This window comes from Ascaphus truei, chromosome 2 (assembly GCF_040206685.1).
Source record: "Ascaphus truei isolate aAscTru1 chromosome 2, aAscTru1.hap1, whole genome shotgun sequence".
In the NCBI taxonomy this organism is placed as follows: domain Eukaryota; kingdom Metazoa; phylum Chordata; class Amphibia; order Anura; family Ascaphidae; genus Ascaphus; species Ascaphus truei.
The window spans coordinates 67,104,126-67,118,622 of record NC_134484.1 but is presented as its reverse complement, the minus strand read 5'-3'; the positions used below and the strand labels follow the sequence as shown (position 1 = coordinate 67,118,622).

Sequence of the window (14,497 nt, the reverse complement as noted above, 5' to 3'; positions counted from 1 at the left end):
CAGCCAATGAGGGCGAACCGGTCGGGTGATGTCTTGGCCGTGTCCCCGTCACCCCCCCTCTGTCTTTCCCCCTGCAGACCGGGGAATTCGGCTGCACGCGCCGCCAGCCTCGCAGAATCGACCATGTGCGCGCCTCTCACCAGCCCCTTACTTCCTCCCTAGCAGTCCCCATTGACTCCTCGCTTCCTGGCTCACTGCGCACTGTGACACTTCAGCCAGCAGGGGCTATAACAGGATTGTGATCCCGTGCGGCGACGCGTCACGTGGTGCGCCAGGGAGCCAATAAGGAACATGTTTATTTGCATGTTACTATTATTATGGCTGCTGGTAGCTATTAAACATTGGGGGGGGGGGGGGAATGCTGCAGGCTGTGTCATGTCAAAGCAGAGAATTGCATCTGACTGGGCTATAACGGAAGGGTTTTTTCTTCATTTCAGTGCTCGTGCTAATAATAAAGCAGCCACACAGCACTGTGCCTGCTTTCAGGAGAAACATCGGGGTTTTTTTGTTTCTTTTGTAGCTTTCCCCTCCCCCCATCATGGCCACACCCACCGAACCATTTTGGCCACGCCCTGCACACCTAAACAAACTCCCTACAGACCGTGGTGAAGTGCTGTGCACGCGCCACCAGGACGCAAGGCGGGCACGCCGGCGTGTGCAGTGAGACCTTAGCCTAACATAATATTGCTTGTAAAAAAAAAAAATAGAACTTAAAAGATTAAATAAAAACAGGATTAGGCAGAGTGGAAATTGTTTAAAAAAATAATAATAATAATAATAATAATAATAATAATAAAATATATATATATATATATATATATATATATATATATAAATATATATATATATATATATATATATATATATATATATATATATATATATATATATATATATATATATATATATATAATTCTCCTATGCATTTCCCTCCCCGCTCCCACATCGGATGTAAAGCAATCACCCCAGTCCAGATTCTCCCGAGTCCATTCTTCAAAAGTGGCTCGGGACTCCCCAGACAACCCTTGGCTAGACTGGGACCCAGATGAAAAAGTGACAGGGGCAGGGGTTTTAACTATGGCCGGGGTTTGGGCATAGGGAAACACTGCCGGCATACGCGGGGCTACGACCTGCAACATCTCGCTACCTTGCCCGTACCATCGGACTGGCACTCCGGCTCACTCGTGTCTTTGTTCCATCCGGTTCCGCTGTGCCCACCGGAAATGATGTCCTGGATCTCGTGGGATTCGCCGCTGCCATCATGCGTTAGGCTCGCAACCGGAACCTCTTCCTCCAGAACGACATCCGACGCCGGAAGTGATGGTTCTGCTTTCCGCTCCGCTCGGGCCTGGGCTAGGCCTTCCTCCGCCGTTGACACCACCGGCGCCTGTGGAGGGTAAGGATGTGTCTCACCGCTCCGTCGGCTCGGGGTGGTTCTTCCTCCGCCATCGACTCCGCCATCGACTCCGCCAGTCACCACGGCCATGGGACTCCGCCTCTCAGGTTGTTTCTGCACCGGCGACACGAGACTCCGCTCCGCCGCGACACAGGTAAGTGCCGGCTCTTTTCCAGCACCGCTGTAGTGGTCCGCCGGTAGACGCATCACCACCGTCGTTAGGGTCGCTTGTTCCTCTCTCTCTCCGATTCAGGGAGTGGCACTCCCGCAGGGGACCAACGGTGAGGTTCTGGGTTCTCACCGCGTTTGTAGGCCCCTTTCTCTTCAGGCTCCGTTCTGATCATTAGGAGCGATCCCCATACTCCGGGATCAACAGGTTCTTTCCGGACCACGCACGGGGCTTCAGCCGTCAGCATGGCTGTGTCCGCTCCTGCCTCCTCGGTCTGCCCTGGTACGAAGGGCTGGCGTGATGACGTCACCGGTATTGGTCCTCTGCTACGGTGGCTCAACGGTACCATAAAACCTTCCAACGCGTTTCGAAAGTACAAATGATGTCTTTATCACGCCAGCGGATCGTGTGTATTCCAGGAAGCATTGCATGCAGGAACACTGAAGCGGATCCCCGGCTGCAGAGACGAATATACCACCAGGCGAGCGGTGATATCAACGGCCAAGACCAGTAAAACCAAGTGCCTATTTCCTATTCACTTTTGGTGAGTAGGTTTTCAATTTTAACCAGGCGGAGCAAAGAAAGGAACTGTTGGACTAAGTTCCGAAGCGCAGGAGTGTGGATAGTGCCTAGGCACTTGTCCATCATTCATTCATTTTTATTATATCAATTTGTATTATTATATGTATGTTTATTAATTGCAATCCATGGTTATTTTAACCTTGTTATTTTAACATTGTAATAAATTGCTCCTTCATTGTTTATCTTGTTATCCCTTGGGTAATACACCATTGCAGGTTCCCTGCATGTTTTGTCTTTTCTTTTTCTCCTTTTCCTGAGGTCACAGCTCAACATAAGGAATTTCTAATACAATCTTCTTCACCTCACCTCAGCGCCAAAAAAGATAATTTCCAGCCTTCAAATCCGATTCTGGGTAGAAGATACCAGAATAATCTTTTCAAGGCAGCTCCAGGACTACCAATTGGACACTGTATCTAAGGTTTATTGTCTGTCATTCATTGTTGTTTGCATAAGCGCTGATTTTACACCTATTTTTTCACCTATTATTCCTATTTAGCCCAATATGTTGGACTAGTCTTAAATAACCAGTTGTCGGTTACAATTGAATACTAACAGGTGAAAGATGCAGCATCTGCTGATATTATTAGAGTACTCCATTATTCTGCAAGTTTAGTAATCGATGTATTGTTTACTATATAAATAACTAAGCAAAAAAACGATATTCTGCATTTAGATTTAGCAGAATGTCTCCTCGGTGCCACGCGCGGTACAGAAGTATTAGCACTTTGAGTGGTCCCATTCGGACGCATGGATCCCCGCAGCTCCATTGCGGCAGACACCGCCTCAGTGACGCAGATGTTTTCTTGTTCACCCACGTCACCAGGGACAGCAAGTCTGGCTACTGTACAACTGTATGTATAAAACAAGAAAAGAACGCTAAAAATACATCTGTGTCACTAAGGCTGCGCTTATTGTGCCGGCGACGCGACATCAACAATGCATTGATGCCATCGCGTACACTTATAGTAAGCGCAGCGCGACGGAGCAACGCTTGGTTGCAATCGCTGGAAGTCATCTCAATTTGATTTTTCCAGCGACCCTACCCCGATGTCGGCGGCACTATAAGCGCAGCCCAAGATGTGCGAATTGTTACACATGTACTTTGCTACATTTTTGTTCAAGTTTAAACCTCTGCCATTTGCTTCACGTAAATAGCAGCATATACAAGGGATGTGTCACCTTGCAAAGTCTATTTTGGCCAACTTTGGACTGTTTTTGCAAAATTTGTCTGGGGTGGGGGGGGGGGGGAAAGAAAAAAAGGCAGATTGTGCTTGATTTGCAATCATTTCACACATCGCCAGATTACAGACTTCACAGATTGCTCCACTTCTAACATCATGCCTCAAATATACTTTCAGGGCCAATAGAGCACAATACGTCTGCAACATGCATCTATCAGTTACTGCAGGGGTGCGTAATCTGAGGGCGCAAGATTTTTCGGGGGTGGGAGGGGTAATTTAAATTAAATTACCGAGGGGAGTGCGCAAGGCCTCTGTAAATTCCTTTCCCAAGTCTCCGGCGGCTCCTGGCGATTCTTCGCCATGACAATGCGGCGTCACATGACGTTGTGACATCAGAAACGCCGGAGACATGGTAAAAGGTGGGGGGGGGGGGGAGCAGGCAGGAGGGCGCAGAGAAAAAGTTTGCGCACCCCTGAGTTACTATAAAGTATGTAGCGGTGTGTCTGCATTCCTGCATAACTGGATTAAAGTGGGTAGACATAACAGGGTGGAGCATTTTTAATGAATTTGATTAAAATATTTTAAATCACAAAATAATAGAAGGGTGAAAGTTTGGACCATCAATTCAATGAATCGGTATACAAAATAATGTACAGAGTTGTCACAAAACCATCTGCTAGAGATCTAAAAAGCTGCAAAAACACGTGAAATCTTATTTTTTTTAATCAATAAATCAGTTCTGTAGTATTAGATAGTAACTTTTTTTTTGTCAACTCATAGGCCGCGCTTATAGTGCTGGCGACGAGACCGATGACATCACCCGTCGCAGTCGCCACCCGCGAAAGTTATAATTAGATTTTCCACGACTGTTGCCAGCGACGTCCCGAAAGGGGGCGGGCCGCGGTCTCTGATTGGTTTAAAGACAGTCACATGTGGCGACTGTCTCTAAAAAAAAATCAAATAGACCCGGCTTCAAAAAATTTTGCCGCTCCATCGCGCTTACTATAAGCGCTTGCGACGGAGTCAATGTATTTGATTTGGAGCGACGTTGCCAGCCACTATAAGCTGAGTCTTAATGAGTTTCAATTAGTATCCTATGATTTCTATAGCAGGGTTTTGCCCACCTCACAAGCAGTGCAAGATCTTCGCAACACTTTCCTGTACGTGATCATTTGTTGCCAATGTTCCCAGCAAAACACAGAAAAGCCCAAAGCTACATCCAATGTGACAAAAATACATAGTGAAATACATCAATATTCTCGAGGTAAGGGTCATTTAGTTAAACACTTTGGCCAACGTGTTATAAGCCTGCAAGCCTCGTCAAGGCATGACCAGTAAGCAGGTCCTAACACCAACAGTGGTCAATCTCTCTCCAGCAGATGTAAATGAGAATTTTCACATGTAGTGTTGGGACCTGCTAACGGTCATGCCTTGACGAGGCTTGCAGGCTAATAACTCTTTGGGAAAAGAGTTTAACTAAATGACCCTTACTCAAGAGAATATTGAAGTATTTGACTACAGTATGTACTTTTGTCACATTGGATGTAGCTTTGGGCTTTTCTGTCTTCTGTTGTATACATTTGGCCACGCTCAGTAGCACTCCTTTTGACATACATACATACATACATACATACATACATACATCAGGGCCCCGCTTCTCGGTGCTCCGCTTTTCGGCGATCCGCTAATACGGCGGCACCGAGAAGAGGGCCGCCATGTTGGGTTTTAAGTCGCGCATGCGCATAACGGCAGGTGCGCCCGGCGCACATGCGCAGACCGCAGTTTGCGCGCTCATAACGTAGTTTTCACGCACAGAGCATAGGTCACATGCGCAGAACGGCGAAAATGCCGGTTTGCGCATGCGCAGAACTGAAAATTTCCGGATCCGTTTTCCGGCGATTTTCACTATACGGCGGGCCTCTGGAACGGAACCCTCCGTATACCCGGGGCCCTGCTGTACATACATACATACATACATACATACATACATACGTACGTGATGGGTTTTTGGGTTCTGAGCTTGCTGGGATTGTGTGTTTATTCATTCCAATGTTCCCAGCACTTTAAGATGTAAACTCTAACAATAGTCAATATTTACCCAAGTAATATAAGGATATTTGTTCTAGGAGGCGGCATAATCAATTCTAAGCCATTACCTAAATCAACAAATAGATATCATAATGACATAAACATTACCTCTGAATACAGGACAATATTGCTTCTTGTGGGGAACACTGGATTCAAGCATATCAGCTACTGCTATTTATCTGTTTGACTAATTGCACCAAGAACACAGCAAAGCTAATTGCTTTGATGGCTGGCAAACCCTCATCACAAAAAGACTAAAAGATAAAGATGATAAAATCCCTCCTGTTTACCATGGGGGGAAGAAAAGTTTAAAAAAATGATTTTAAAACACTTATACAGTACGTGCCAGATTAAAAAACAAAACCTAAATTAAATTTTTTTTTTATTTTTTAAAATAGGTGTCAGACAGCTACAATATATATTAAAGAGGCAAACCAAGCAATTTTTTCCCCTTCATTTCTTTAAAGGAGGATTGAAGCAGGGGGTCTCCGGAGCTGAACCTCATTCATTTCAGCTCCGGTGACCCACTGCTTCCGGAGACACATACCTCCATACGGTGTGCCTGTAGTCACTCCTGGGTTCACTATATGGCTGCTTTTCAACGCTGCTGTGCCCTGCCGGCCAATGGGAAGCCGTGATAGCATCAGATTTGGCTTCCAATTGTCTCACGTGACGTGGAAGCTGAAAACTGCAGGAGATACCGGCACCCCCTTAATGAGGTCTGTAATTCCGGAAGCAGGGGGACCCTGGAGCTGAAACTAATGGGGTCCAGCACCGAAGACACCCTGCTTCAAACCTGTAATAAAAAAAGCTGTGTGTGCTGAGCACGCGCATAGTAAGTGAAACTTCTTTGTTTTTTGTCACATAAATTTTATTTGTGATGGTGATGTTTTTAATTAAAAATCACAAAACAATTTGACTTCCAAAACACAAAAGTTTGACCACATGTTTTAGCTATTTGCACATCTATATTTATAGTAACTGAATTATTTGTGTCTGCGTGTGTCAGTCAGTGTGTGTGTGTGTGTCTGCGTGTGTCAGTCAGTGTGTGTGTCTGTGGTGTGTATGTCTCTCTCTGCGACCTACACCCACCACGACGTAGCTGCGGACAAGGAGAACTCTGTCTGAGTCTCCTCCCCCGGCGGAGCTGTGGGCTGTGTTTTCTGCTGCAGCCAGCCCCCCAGCGGAGGTACGGAACATGGGAGGTGCTCGGCAGCTCACAGGGTGGGGGGGGGGGGATGCGGGGGAGTAGGCACATCACTTGTGGGCGCTGTTCGGCGCATCACTGGGGTGTGTGTGTGTCAGTCTGTATGTATCAGTCAGTGTATGTCAGTCAGTGTAGGTGTGTGTGTCAGTCAGTGAGTGAGTGTGTATGTGTGTCAGTCAGTGAGTGAGTGTGTATGTGTGTCAGTCAGTGAGTGAGTGTGCATGTGTGTCAGTCAGTGAGTGAGTGTGTATGTATGTGTGTCAGTCAGTGAGTGAGTGTGTCAGTCAGTGAGTGTGAGTGTGTGTGTGTGTGTGTGTGTGTGTGTGTCAGTCAGTGAGTGTGTATGTGTGTCAGTCAGTGAGAGAGTGTGTAGGTGTGTCAGTCAGTGTGTGTGTGTGTCAGTCAGTGTGTGTGTGTGTATGTGTGTCAGTCAGTGTGTGTGTGTGTATGTGTGTCAGTCAGTGTGTGTGTGTGTATGTGTGTCAGTCAGTGTGTGTGTGTATGTGTGTCAGTCAGTGTGTGTGTGTGTATGTGTCAGTCAGTGTGTGTGTGTATGTGTGTGTGTGTGTATGTGTATGTGTATGTGTGTGTGTGTGTGTGTGTGTGTGTGTGTGTGTGTGTGTGTGTGTGTGTGTGTGTGTGTGTGTCAGTGTGTGTGTGTGTGTGTGTGTGTGTGTGTGTGTGTGTGTGTCAGTGTGTGTGTGTGTGTGTGTGTCAGTGTGTGTGTGTGTGTGTGTGTGTGTGTCAGTGTGTGTGTGTGTCAGTGTGTGTGTGTGTGTCAGTGTGTGTGTGTGTGTGTGTGTGTCAGTGTGTGTGTGTGTCAGTGAGTGTGTGTGTGTGTGTGTGTGTGTCAGTCAGTGAGTGTGTACACTGGCGACACACTTTATTCGAGCTCGGCTAGTCCCACGAATTCGGGTATACCCGGGTGTATTGAGGTTTGTGACTGTTTTCTGCCCGAGTGCATTGAGGTATTTTCAGGCAGGGATTGAAGCATTTTATTCCCGCTGGCTGCAATACTGCACAGTATATATATATATACTGCATTACAATTCATGAATTTATGCCATCTGGTAGACACGCGAAGCATTGCAGCCTATTAAATCCTAATCATTATCATTTAACAGATCAGCCGCTCGTCAGCCAGGCATGAACCCAGGCTGGGAAGGCAAACGCAACGGGGCTTGTCAGAGGTGAGGAGCGGCGCATTCCAGGTATCTGCCAGGTACATACTGGGTATTTGCTCGAATAAAGTGTGTCGGTGCAGTATGTGTGTCAGTCAGTGAGAGAGTGTGTAGGTGTGTCAGTCAGTGAGAGAGTGTGTATGTGTGTCAGTCAGTGTGTGTGTGTGTCAGTCAGTGTGTGTGTGTGTATGTGTGTCAGTGTGTGTGTGTGTATGTGTGTCAGTCAGTGTGTGTGTGTGTGTATGTGTGTCAGTCAGTGTGTGTGTGTGTGTATGTGTCAGTCAGTGTGTGTGTGTGTATGTGTCAGTCAGTGTGTGTGTGTGTGTATGTGTCAGTCAGTGTGTGTGTGTGTGTGTGTGTGTCAGTGTGTGTGTGTGTGTGTGTGTGTGTGTGTGTCAGTGTGTGTGTGTGTGTGTGTCAGTGTGTGTGTGTGTGTGTGTCAGTGTATGCTTCCTGCGGTTTCTCGCCTGAGGATAGCTGGCCAGCTCCCCCGCAATGATCCTTCTCAGGTGCCCCACCGAGAAGCACTCCTCTCTCACCCCGATACCCTCCATCAGGTGGTTAAGTCCTGAAACCAGGCTCCGGATGTGAAGCTGTAGCTCGGGGGGGCAAGGAGGGCAGCTCCATGTCCCCCAGCCCCGGGATCCTCTTCTTGTCTGGCCAGCTGCAGTTGAGAGCCTGCAGGTCTCCGCCAGGTAGCAGCGAGAAGAGAGAGGAGAAGGCCGGGGCCAGGAATAGGTGCGGGGAGATCGGGACCAGCAGCAGCGCCCACATCACCTCAGCCATGAAGTTCACCCCATCCACTCACCCCCCGCAGCTCACCACGAACAGAGCCTTCTACTGGTTGGCAGCGCCGGCCTCGAAGCTGGAGAACTCCTTAACTTGGAGGGCCCCCGCGGAGAGCAGCAGCAGTTCGGTGCAGCATCTCGGCACTCGTTAGCTGTGACGGCGGTGAGTATGTTGAGCGGGGGGGGGGGGAGCAGGAGGGGGCAAAGCCATCCTCCTCATTCACCCAGCAGCGCAAGGTCTCCGAGCCACCCGTGAGCGTCGCCATGGCTACCGCGCATGTCAGCGGGCAGCAGCGGCAGTTAGGAATGGTGGCGGCGGACGTGTGGGAGGAATGGAATGCGCAGGGGGGCTCTGTCTGAGTCTCCAGCCCGGCAGAGCGCGCGGCTGGGACAGAGAGCGGTCAGCGGGTTGTAGCAGGAGAGCCGGTCCCCGCTGCCCCGGATGCCGCCCGTGCCCATCTCCACCTGGGGGAAATTGCGGCCGTTAGGAGCGGCGCCGGCGGCTATCGCCGCCGCCGCCGCATATGTCATCGGCCATGTGGGGGGAGCAGCAGCCGTTAGGAGCGCATCTGATTTGTGGAGCGGGTGTGATGTCAGTGTTGGGGTCGGGCTGAGCCAGAACACAGCCCGGCCTCAACTGCCAGCACTGACGTCACATCCGTTTCATTTCTGTCTCCACCATCCATTTTTGCCCCAGTTCGAATGAGGTGCCACTAAAGAAGTTTCACTTCAAAAATGGAGGGGAGAAAAAAAAAAGTGTCTAGTATTGCTCCTTTAAACATGCAACTGCTCTCAGTTTACTTTTCACTTTTGCCCTTGTCTAGAAATTGTTACATTTAAAAAAATTACACCTAGTTCACACACACATATTACTGTTAAAATCATCCTGAATTGTAAGGTAGGCCCCACGTACTCTGTCAAGCAGAGGAGGAAGCATCAGGACAGGAGAGAGGTGAGGCTGTGTGTTTCTGTCTGTGCTTGCACCGAACATTTATGTGCAATGGTTATCTTAAAATACTGTATAGCATGCAAGGTCACACAATTATTATTTTTTTTTTTTTTTAGAAATAATGGTTGTAAGAAGTTACTGGACGATGCTTAAACAGAACATTTTTTTTTTTTTGCGGGACCATGTTAGTAAGTTACACTTACTGTAAAAGGCCTTTAGCTTCAAAAGTCCTATAGCTAGAGCTGTGCGAACATCTTCAAAAATGCTTCGCAAATATTCTGTGAATTTAGCTTTTTTGCAAAACACACAAAATTTGGGGGAATGGAGGGCGAGAAGGGTTAGGGGGGGGGGAATGGAGGGCGAGAAGGGTTAGGGGGGGGGAATGGAGGGCGAGAAGGGTTAGGGGGGGGGAATGGAGGGCGAGAAGGGTTAGGGGGGGGGAATGGTGGCGTGAAGGGTTAGGGGGGGGAATGGCAGACGTGAAGGGTTAGGGGGGGAATGGCAGACGTGAAGGGAAGAGTGGTGGAGGGTGAGGGGGAAAGAATACAGGGGGGGGAAATATACAGGGGGTGGACGGCGAAAGAAATATACAAGGGGGTGGTGGACGGGGAAAGAGAAATATATAAGGGGGGGGATGGCGGACGGGGAAAGAGAAATATACAGGGGGGGAGAAGAGGGAGATTTTGCAGGGTTTTGGACGGACCTTTATAAAAAGAAATTGGCAGGGGGCACAAGAATTTTACTGTAGTTACGATTTTCTGGATCTGGTCATTGTGCCTGGACAAGCAATGCAAACGAAGTAGCAATTAGGGAAGAGCATGTAAAAATCCAGCTTTAGTTTGCGAGAAGCCTTGTGCTTTTCTAGGTTATGCAGAAAAACTGAACGCGCATACAGTGATTATAAATAAATTGAAGGGAAAAACAAAAACAGTTTAAAATTAAATCAAGGAAGTAACATGTCCACATAATCTGTTTGCTTTAAACACACCTGCTGACTAGTCACCACATTTAACAGCTTAAATGCTGAAGGGACCTGCCACACATTGCACATTTTCCCTAAAGTTGATGGATATCGCGGACTTTGAGGTGTGATCACTTTGCATCATCTACATGATAATATGTGAAGCGCTAACCACAAATAATGGCTTTCCCCCCACCCCCATATTAAAAGTGTGTCACTTACCTGATGTATGTTTTTCCACAGGCTGGATATGCCTGTGTTATTGTCACTAGTATCTCCCAATGTGTGATTGTCAGACAGGGAAGCCATTGGGCCCGCACTGCCCACCTTCCCTTCTTTACAAAGGGGCTCACGGGTGGCCCTGCTGTGCTGTCATAGAAAGGTGGCACGCATCAGTTTCCATAAGGTTAACACCAGAGCCTGGCTGAGTGAGAGAAGAGGCAGCCGGTGTCCTGCTTCTGTGGCAGGCAGAAACCTCCCACTCTGCAAACACTTCCTACTCCGGCAGGTTGTGTGATGCTGTTACCCTTTTAGACGACCCACCCCTTTTTTTTCAGCCCAGGTCTGTAAAATCACTTGTCATCTCAGTTTCCTTGTGGATTACCTGACTCTGTGTTAAAATGTTTTACAGCAGGGGTGGCCAACTGTAGTCCTCAAGGGCCGCCAACAGGTCAGCGTTTAAGAATATCCCTGCTTCAGCACAGGTGGCTCAGTCAGTTGACTGAGCCACTGATTGAGCCACCTGTGCTGAAGCAGGGATATGCTTAAGGCTGCATCCACTGTACGCTGACAACGCTCATGCTTGAGAGTGGTGACGTCACCATGAGCGTTCGGCTGTCCGGCAATTATTTTTGTGAGCGGGGGTAGGGGGTTTGTCGGCATCTGGGGGAGTGGCCGAGCAGTGTCTGGCGCTGATTGGCTGAGGATGTCACGTGACCCTTCAGAGCGCCTTAAACACAATTGTATCTGTCTCGTGAGCGAGCGCACGCTCCGCGTGAGCATGGCCGGACACATAAAAATGCATTGTGCTGACCACTCTAAGCGCCAAGTGCGGTCAGCAGCACAATGGACTCAGCCTAAAACCTGACCTGTTGGTCACCTCTGTTTTACAGTGTTGAAATTGACATTGTTACAGTATATTATCTTTATACCCTCAGTATCTTGCAACCAGAGATGTGCAAACAGGTTGTGTTCCAGTTTACACATTTTTCACGCTCATATTTTTTTTTTTTTTTTTAAATGTTGGAAAATTCTTGCAATTTGTTTTGCTAGAAATCTCATCATTTCTGTTTAAAAATTGGCAAAAACTGTCACGTCCCCATTTCGGCCAATGTTTTGTATTATAAAAAAATAAGGTCACAATTTTTCAGGGGTGAAACTGTCCTTTTTTGTTATGTTTACGTCATATTTTGCCGTGTCCGGGAACATGTTCTTAAAAAGTTTGCACATATCTATTTGCAACATTGCAAAACTGGAGCGTTAAAGCAGTTTAACTGATATAATGTTAGTACAGTATCTTGGCCCTCAAGCATTTCCTGCTCTTTAAAAAAAAAAAAAAAAAATCTCTATTATCTTTGGTTACCATGGTAACTTTTTTGACTGCACTGGGCTATGAGAGGCCTCCTTTTATACACAGCCAACACTATATAATTGTAGCCAGGGTCCCTCTGGTCCCCCTGTCTGCAGGTTTCTTTCCCCCTGCGTGTGTGCTGCTGCGGGGGCGAGCGCGTTCCTGGGGGCTCCCGGTGGCAGCTGCGGCAGGACGCCGCCATGTTTAATGTGTTCGCGCATGTGCGGAGGCTTGCGCGTAAGCAGAGCAATCGCGGCGGCCATGTTGGGGTTGGCACGGGAGTTCGCGCCTGTGCCGTGCAATGCACAGAGGTTGGCAAGCATAGAGGTGGCCATTACATGTGTGCAAGAGCTCTTGGAAGTTGCGCATGCTCAGTTAAGAGTAGCGGCGGCCATTACAGCTTCAGACATGCGCAGTAAAGATCGCGCACGCGGTCCCCATAGGAAAGAGCTGTACCAAGAACTACAATTCCCAGCAGCCTCTGGGGACTGCACTTTCACCCTGGTCACAGGCAGCATTGAAGCCAATAGAGCTGGCAGCTTCTCATGCTGCAAAAAAGATACAATGTTTTGAGCAGACAGGGTTTTGTCAGTTGGATCCAGGAAGCGATTGGGGAAGGTAGTGTACACAGCTGCGGTGCTCTGCTGTACTAGGCCCCAGACACCCCAGGCCAAGGTAGGCCCCACTCCCCACTAGGTTAGTGGGTAAGTTCATAGGGAAGGCCCCTTAGGTAGGGACCTTGCCCTCATCTGAGTCTTGTCAGTGACACAGCTGCAGTGCTGTGGGCTCTGACAAGAAGAGACAGTGTTGCTTGCAGTGCAGCCACAGCAGTTAGTTTGGCAGTTTCAGGGAAGGCCCCTTTCAGTTCAAGGGGGGGTTGCTTTCTATAGTACCCAGTTCTATGTGATATCACCGGTGCCATTTGCACTCAGTGATCGCGGCCTGCGTCTGGGCTCAGACAGGCTCTGCAGCAAGAGACTTTACAAAAGTGGATCACTCCATGCGGGAGTCACCCACCGCCAGGCAGAGTTGCAGAACGTCACAGGGGAGATCGCAGAGCGGCGGATCCTTTATGAAGAACCTGCAGCCTCAGGTGCTGGAGCACTGGGCAGGTACAGTCAGTCATCAAGTGCACCAACTTTACCAACAGTCACTCACGTGGGGTATTGTGGGACATTTGGGACTATTGATATAACGTGTGGGGTACAAAGCCCTTCGTGGTGACCGGGTAGTTGTGCCTATTAGTGTTATAGAGGGACACTGTCAATGTCATATTGTTGAAGTATGTTGTGTTGTGTTATTTGCCATATAGTAAACCCTTTTAGCCATAACCTTTGGTGTGGGCTGGTTACTTTATGGATGTTCCTATGTGAGGGCCACTCTACACTCCTAGAAGCTCACATAGGTGGAGGCGCTGACAAGAAACGTTCCAGAGGATTCACCCCAGGCTCTCACTAGCGGAGGCTCAGACCTCCTGTGAGCCTGACAGGTATACTGCACCACACCTGGTAACATATAGGTTCCCCTTACATACGCCATATATGCGATTGGGTGGGAGAATGCCCGTTACATAAACATAAACAGTGCACAGGATATATTACTGTACATACATAGTAGATGAGGTTGAAAAAAGACACACGTCCATCAAGTTTAACCTATGCTAAATTTAGACGACAGATACATCACCCTATATCCGTACTTGCATTATATTGATCCAGAGGAAGGCAAACAAAAACAACCAGTGAAATATCATCCAAGGATATTTTATAAGGGGATATATATGATGCCCAATGGAAAGTCATCTCTGCCTGGCACCCATCCAGCATAGCGCATGGGTAAACATTGCCAGGCTAATACCTGGAGAAAAGCCCCACACACCATGAGAATCTCATCGAAGATCCAACTCAAATTAAATCCATGGGAACCCCTCTAGTAAAACACAAAGCAGTGGCACTGTGTTTGGATGCTTGGGGAGCCTAATCTTAATAAACGATGCGGCCTATTTCTACGGATTCAATCTTCAAAAAAGGTTAGCACTACTGGAAAAGGGAAGGCATGATTGTTTTTCTACTAATAAGTAATTTAGTTCTCTAAATAAGAAACAAGTAATGTTCCTTCATGCCACCCAGTGTTACCAGTCTTCAGCTACTGGGTTGTTAAACATTGCTTCCTGGTCTTAGCCAGATGTTGAGAAAACAATTCTACTTTCAGCAAACATCTGCTCCAGCTTTCTGCTCCCTATCATTGTGCTGGGACTGTATCGCAGTATGTGAATTATGTGGTATACAGTTGAGTGAAGTATTCCTTAAGGGATTCGGATTCTTGATGTTATTCACACAATCACACCTCGTATTATCAACATAGAGATGCCTTACTAGTTCCTGCCCTATGACTCATGCAACAATTAACATTACAGTATGTTGTT

General features: G+C 47.7%; 1 protein-coding gene across 2 annotated transcripts in view; it reads right to left on the bottom strand.

Annotated features, from left to right (window-relative positions):
• Positions 1-11,012, bottom strand: part of NIPAL2 (NIPA like domain containing 2) — a 127,451-nt gene extending 116,439 nt beyond the window's left edge. Inside the window, exons 1-2 of one of the 2 annotated variants that reach the window (XM_075582654.1) lie at positions 10,725-11,012; positions 5,964-6,212 (exon numbers count right to left, since the gene is read on the bottom strand). In XM_075582654.1, the coding sequence (XP_075438769.1) occupies positions 5,964-5,969 (6 nt within the window). In that variant the 5' untranslated portion in view covers positions 5,970-6,212; positions 10,725-11,012. The remainder of the gene's footprint in view (positions 1-5,963; positions 6,213-10,724) is intronic. The other variant, XM_075582653.1, reaches the window with a different exon arrangement.
• Positions 11,013-14,497: the final 3,485 nt, after the last annotated feature.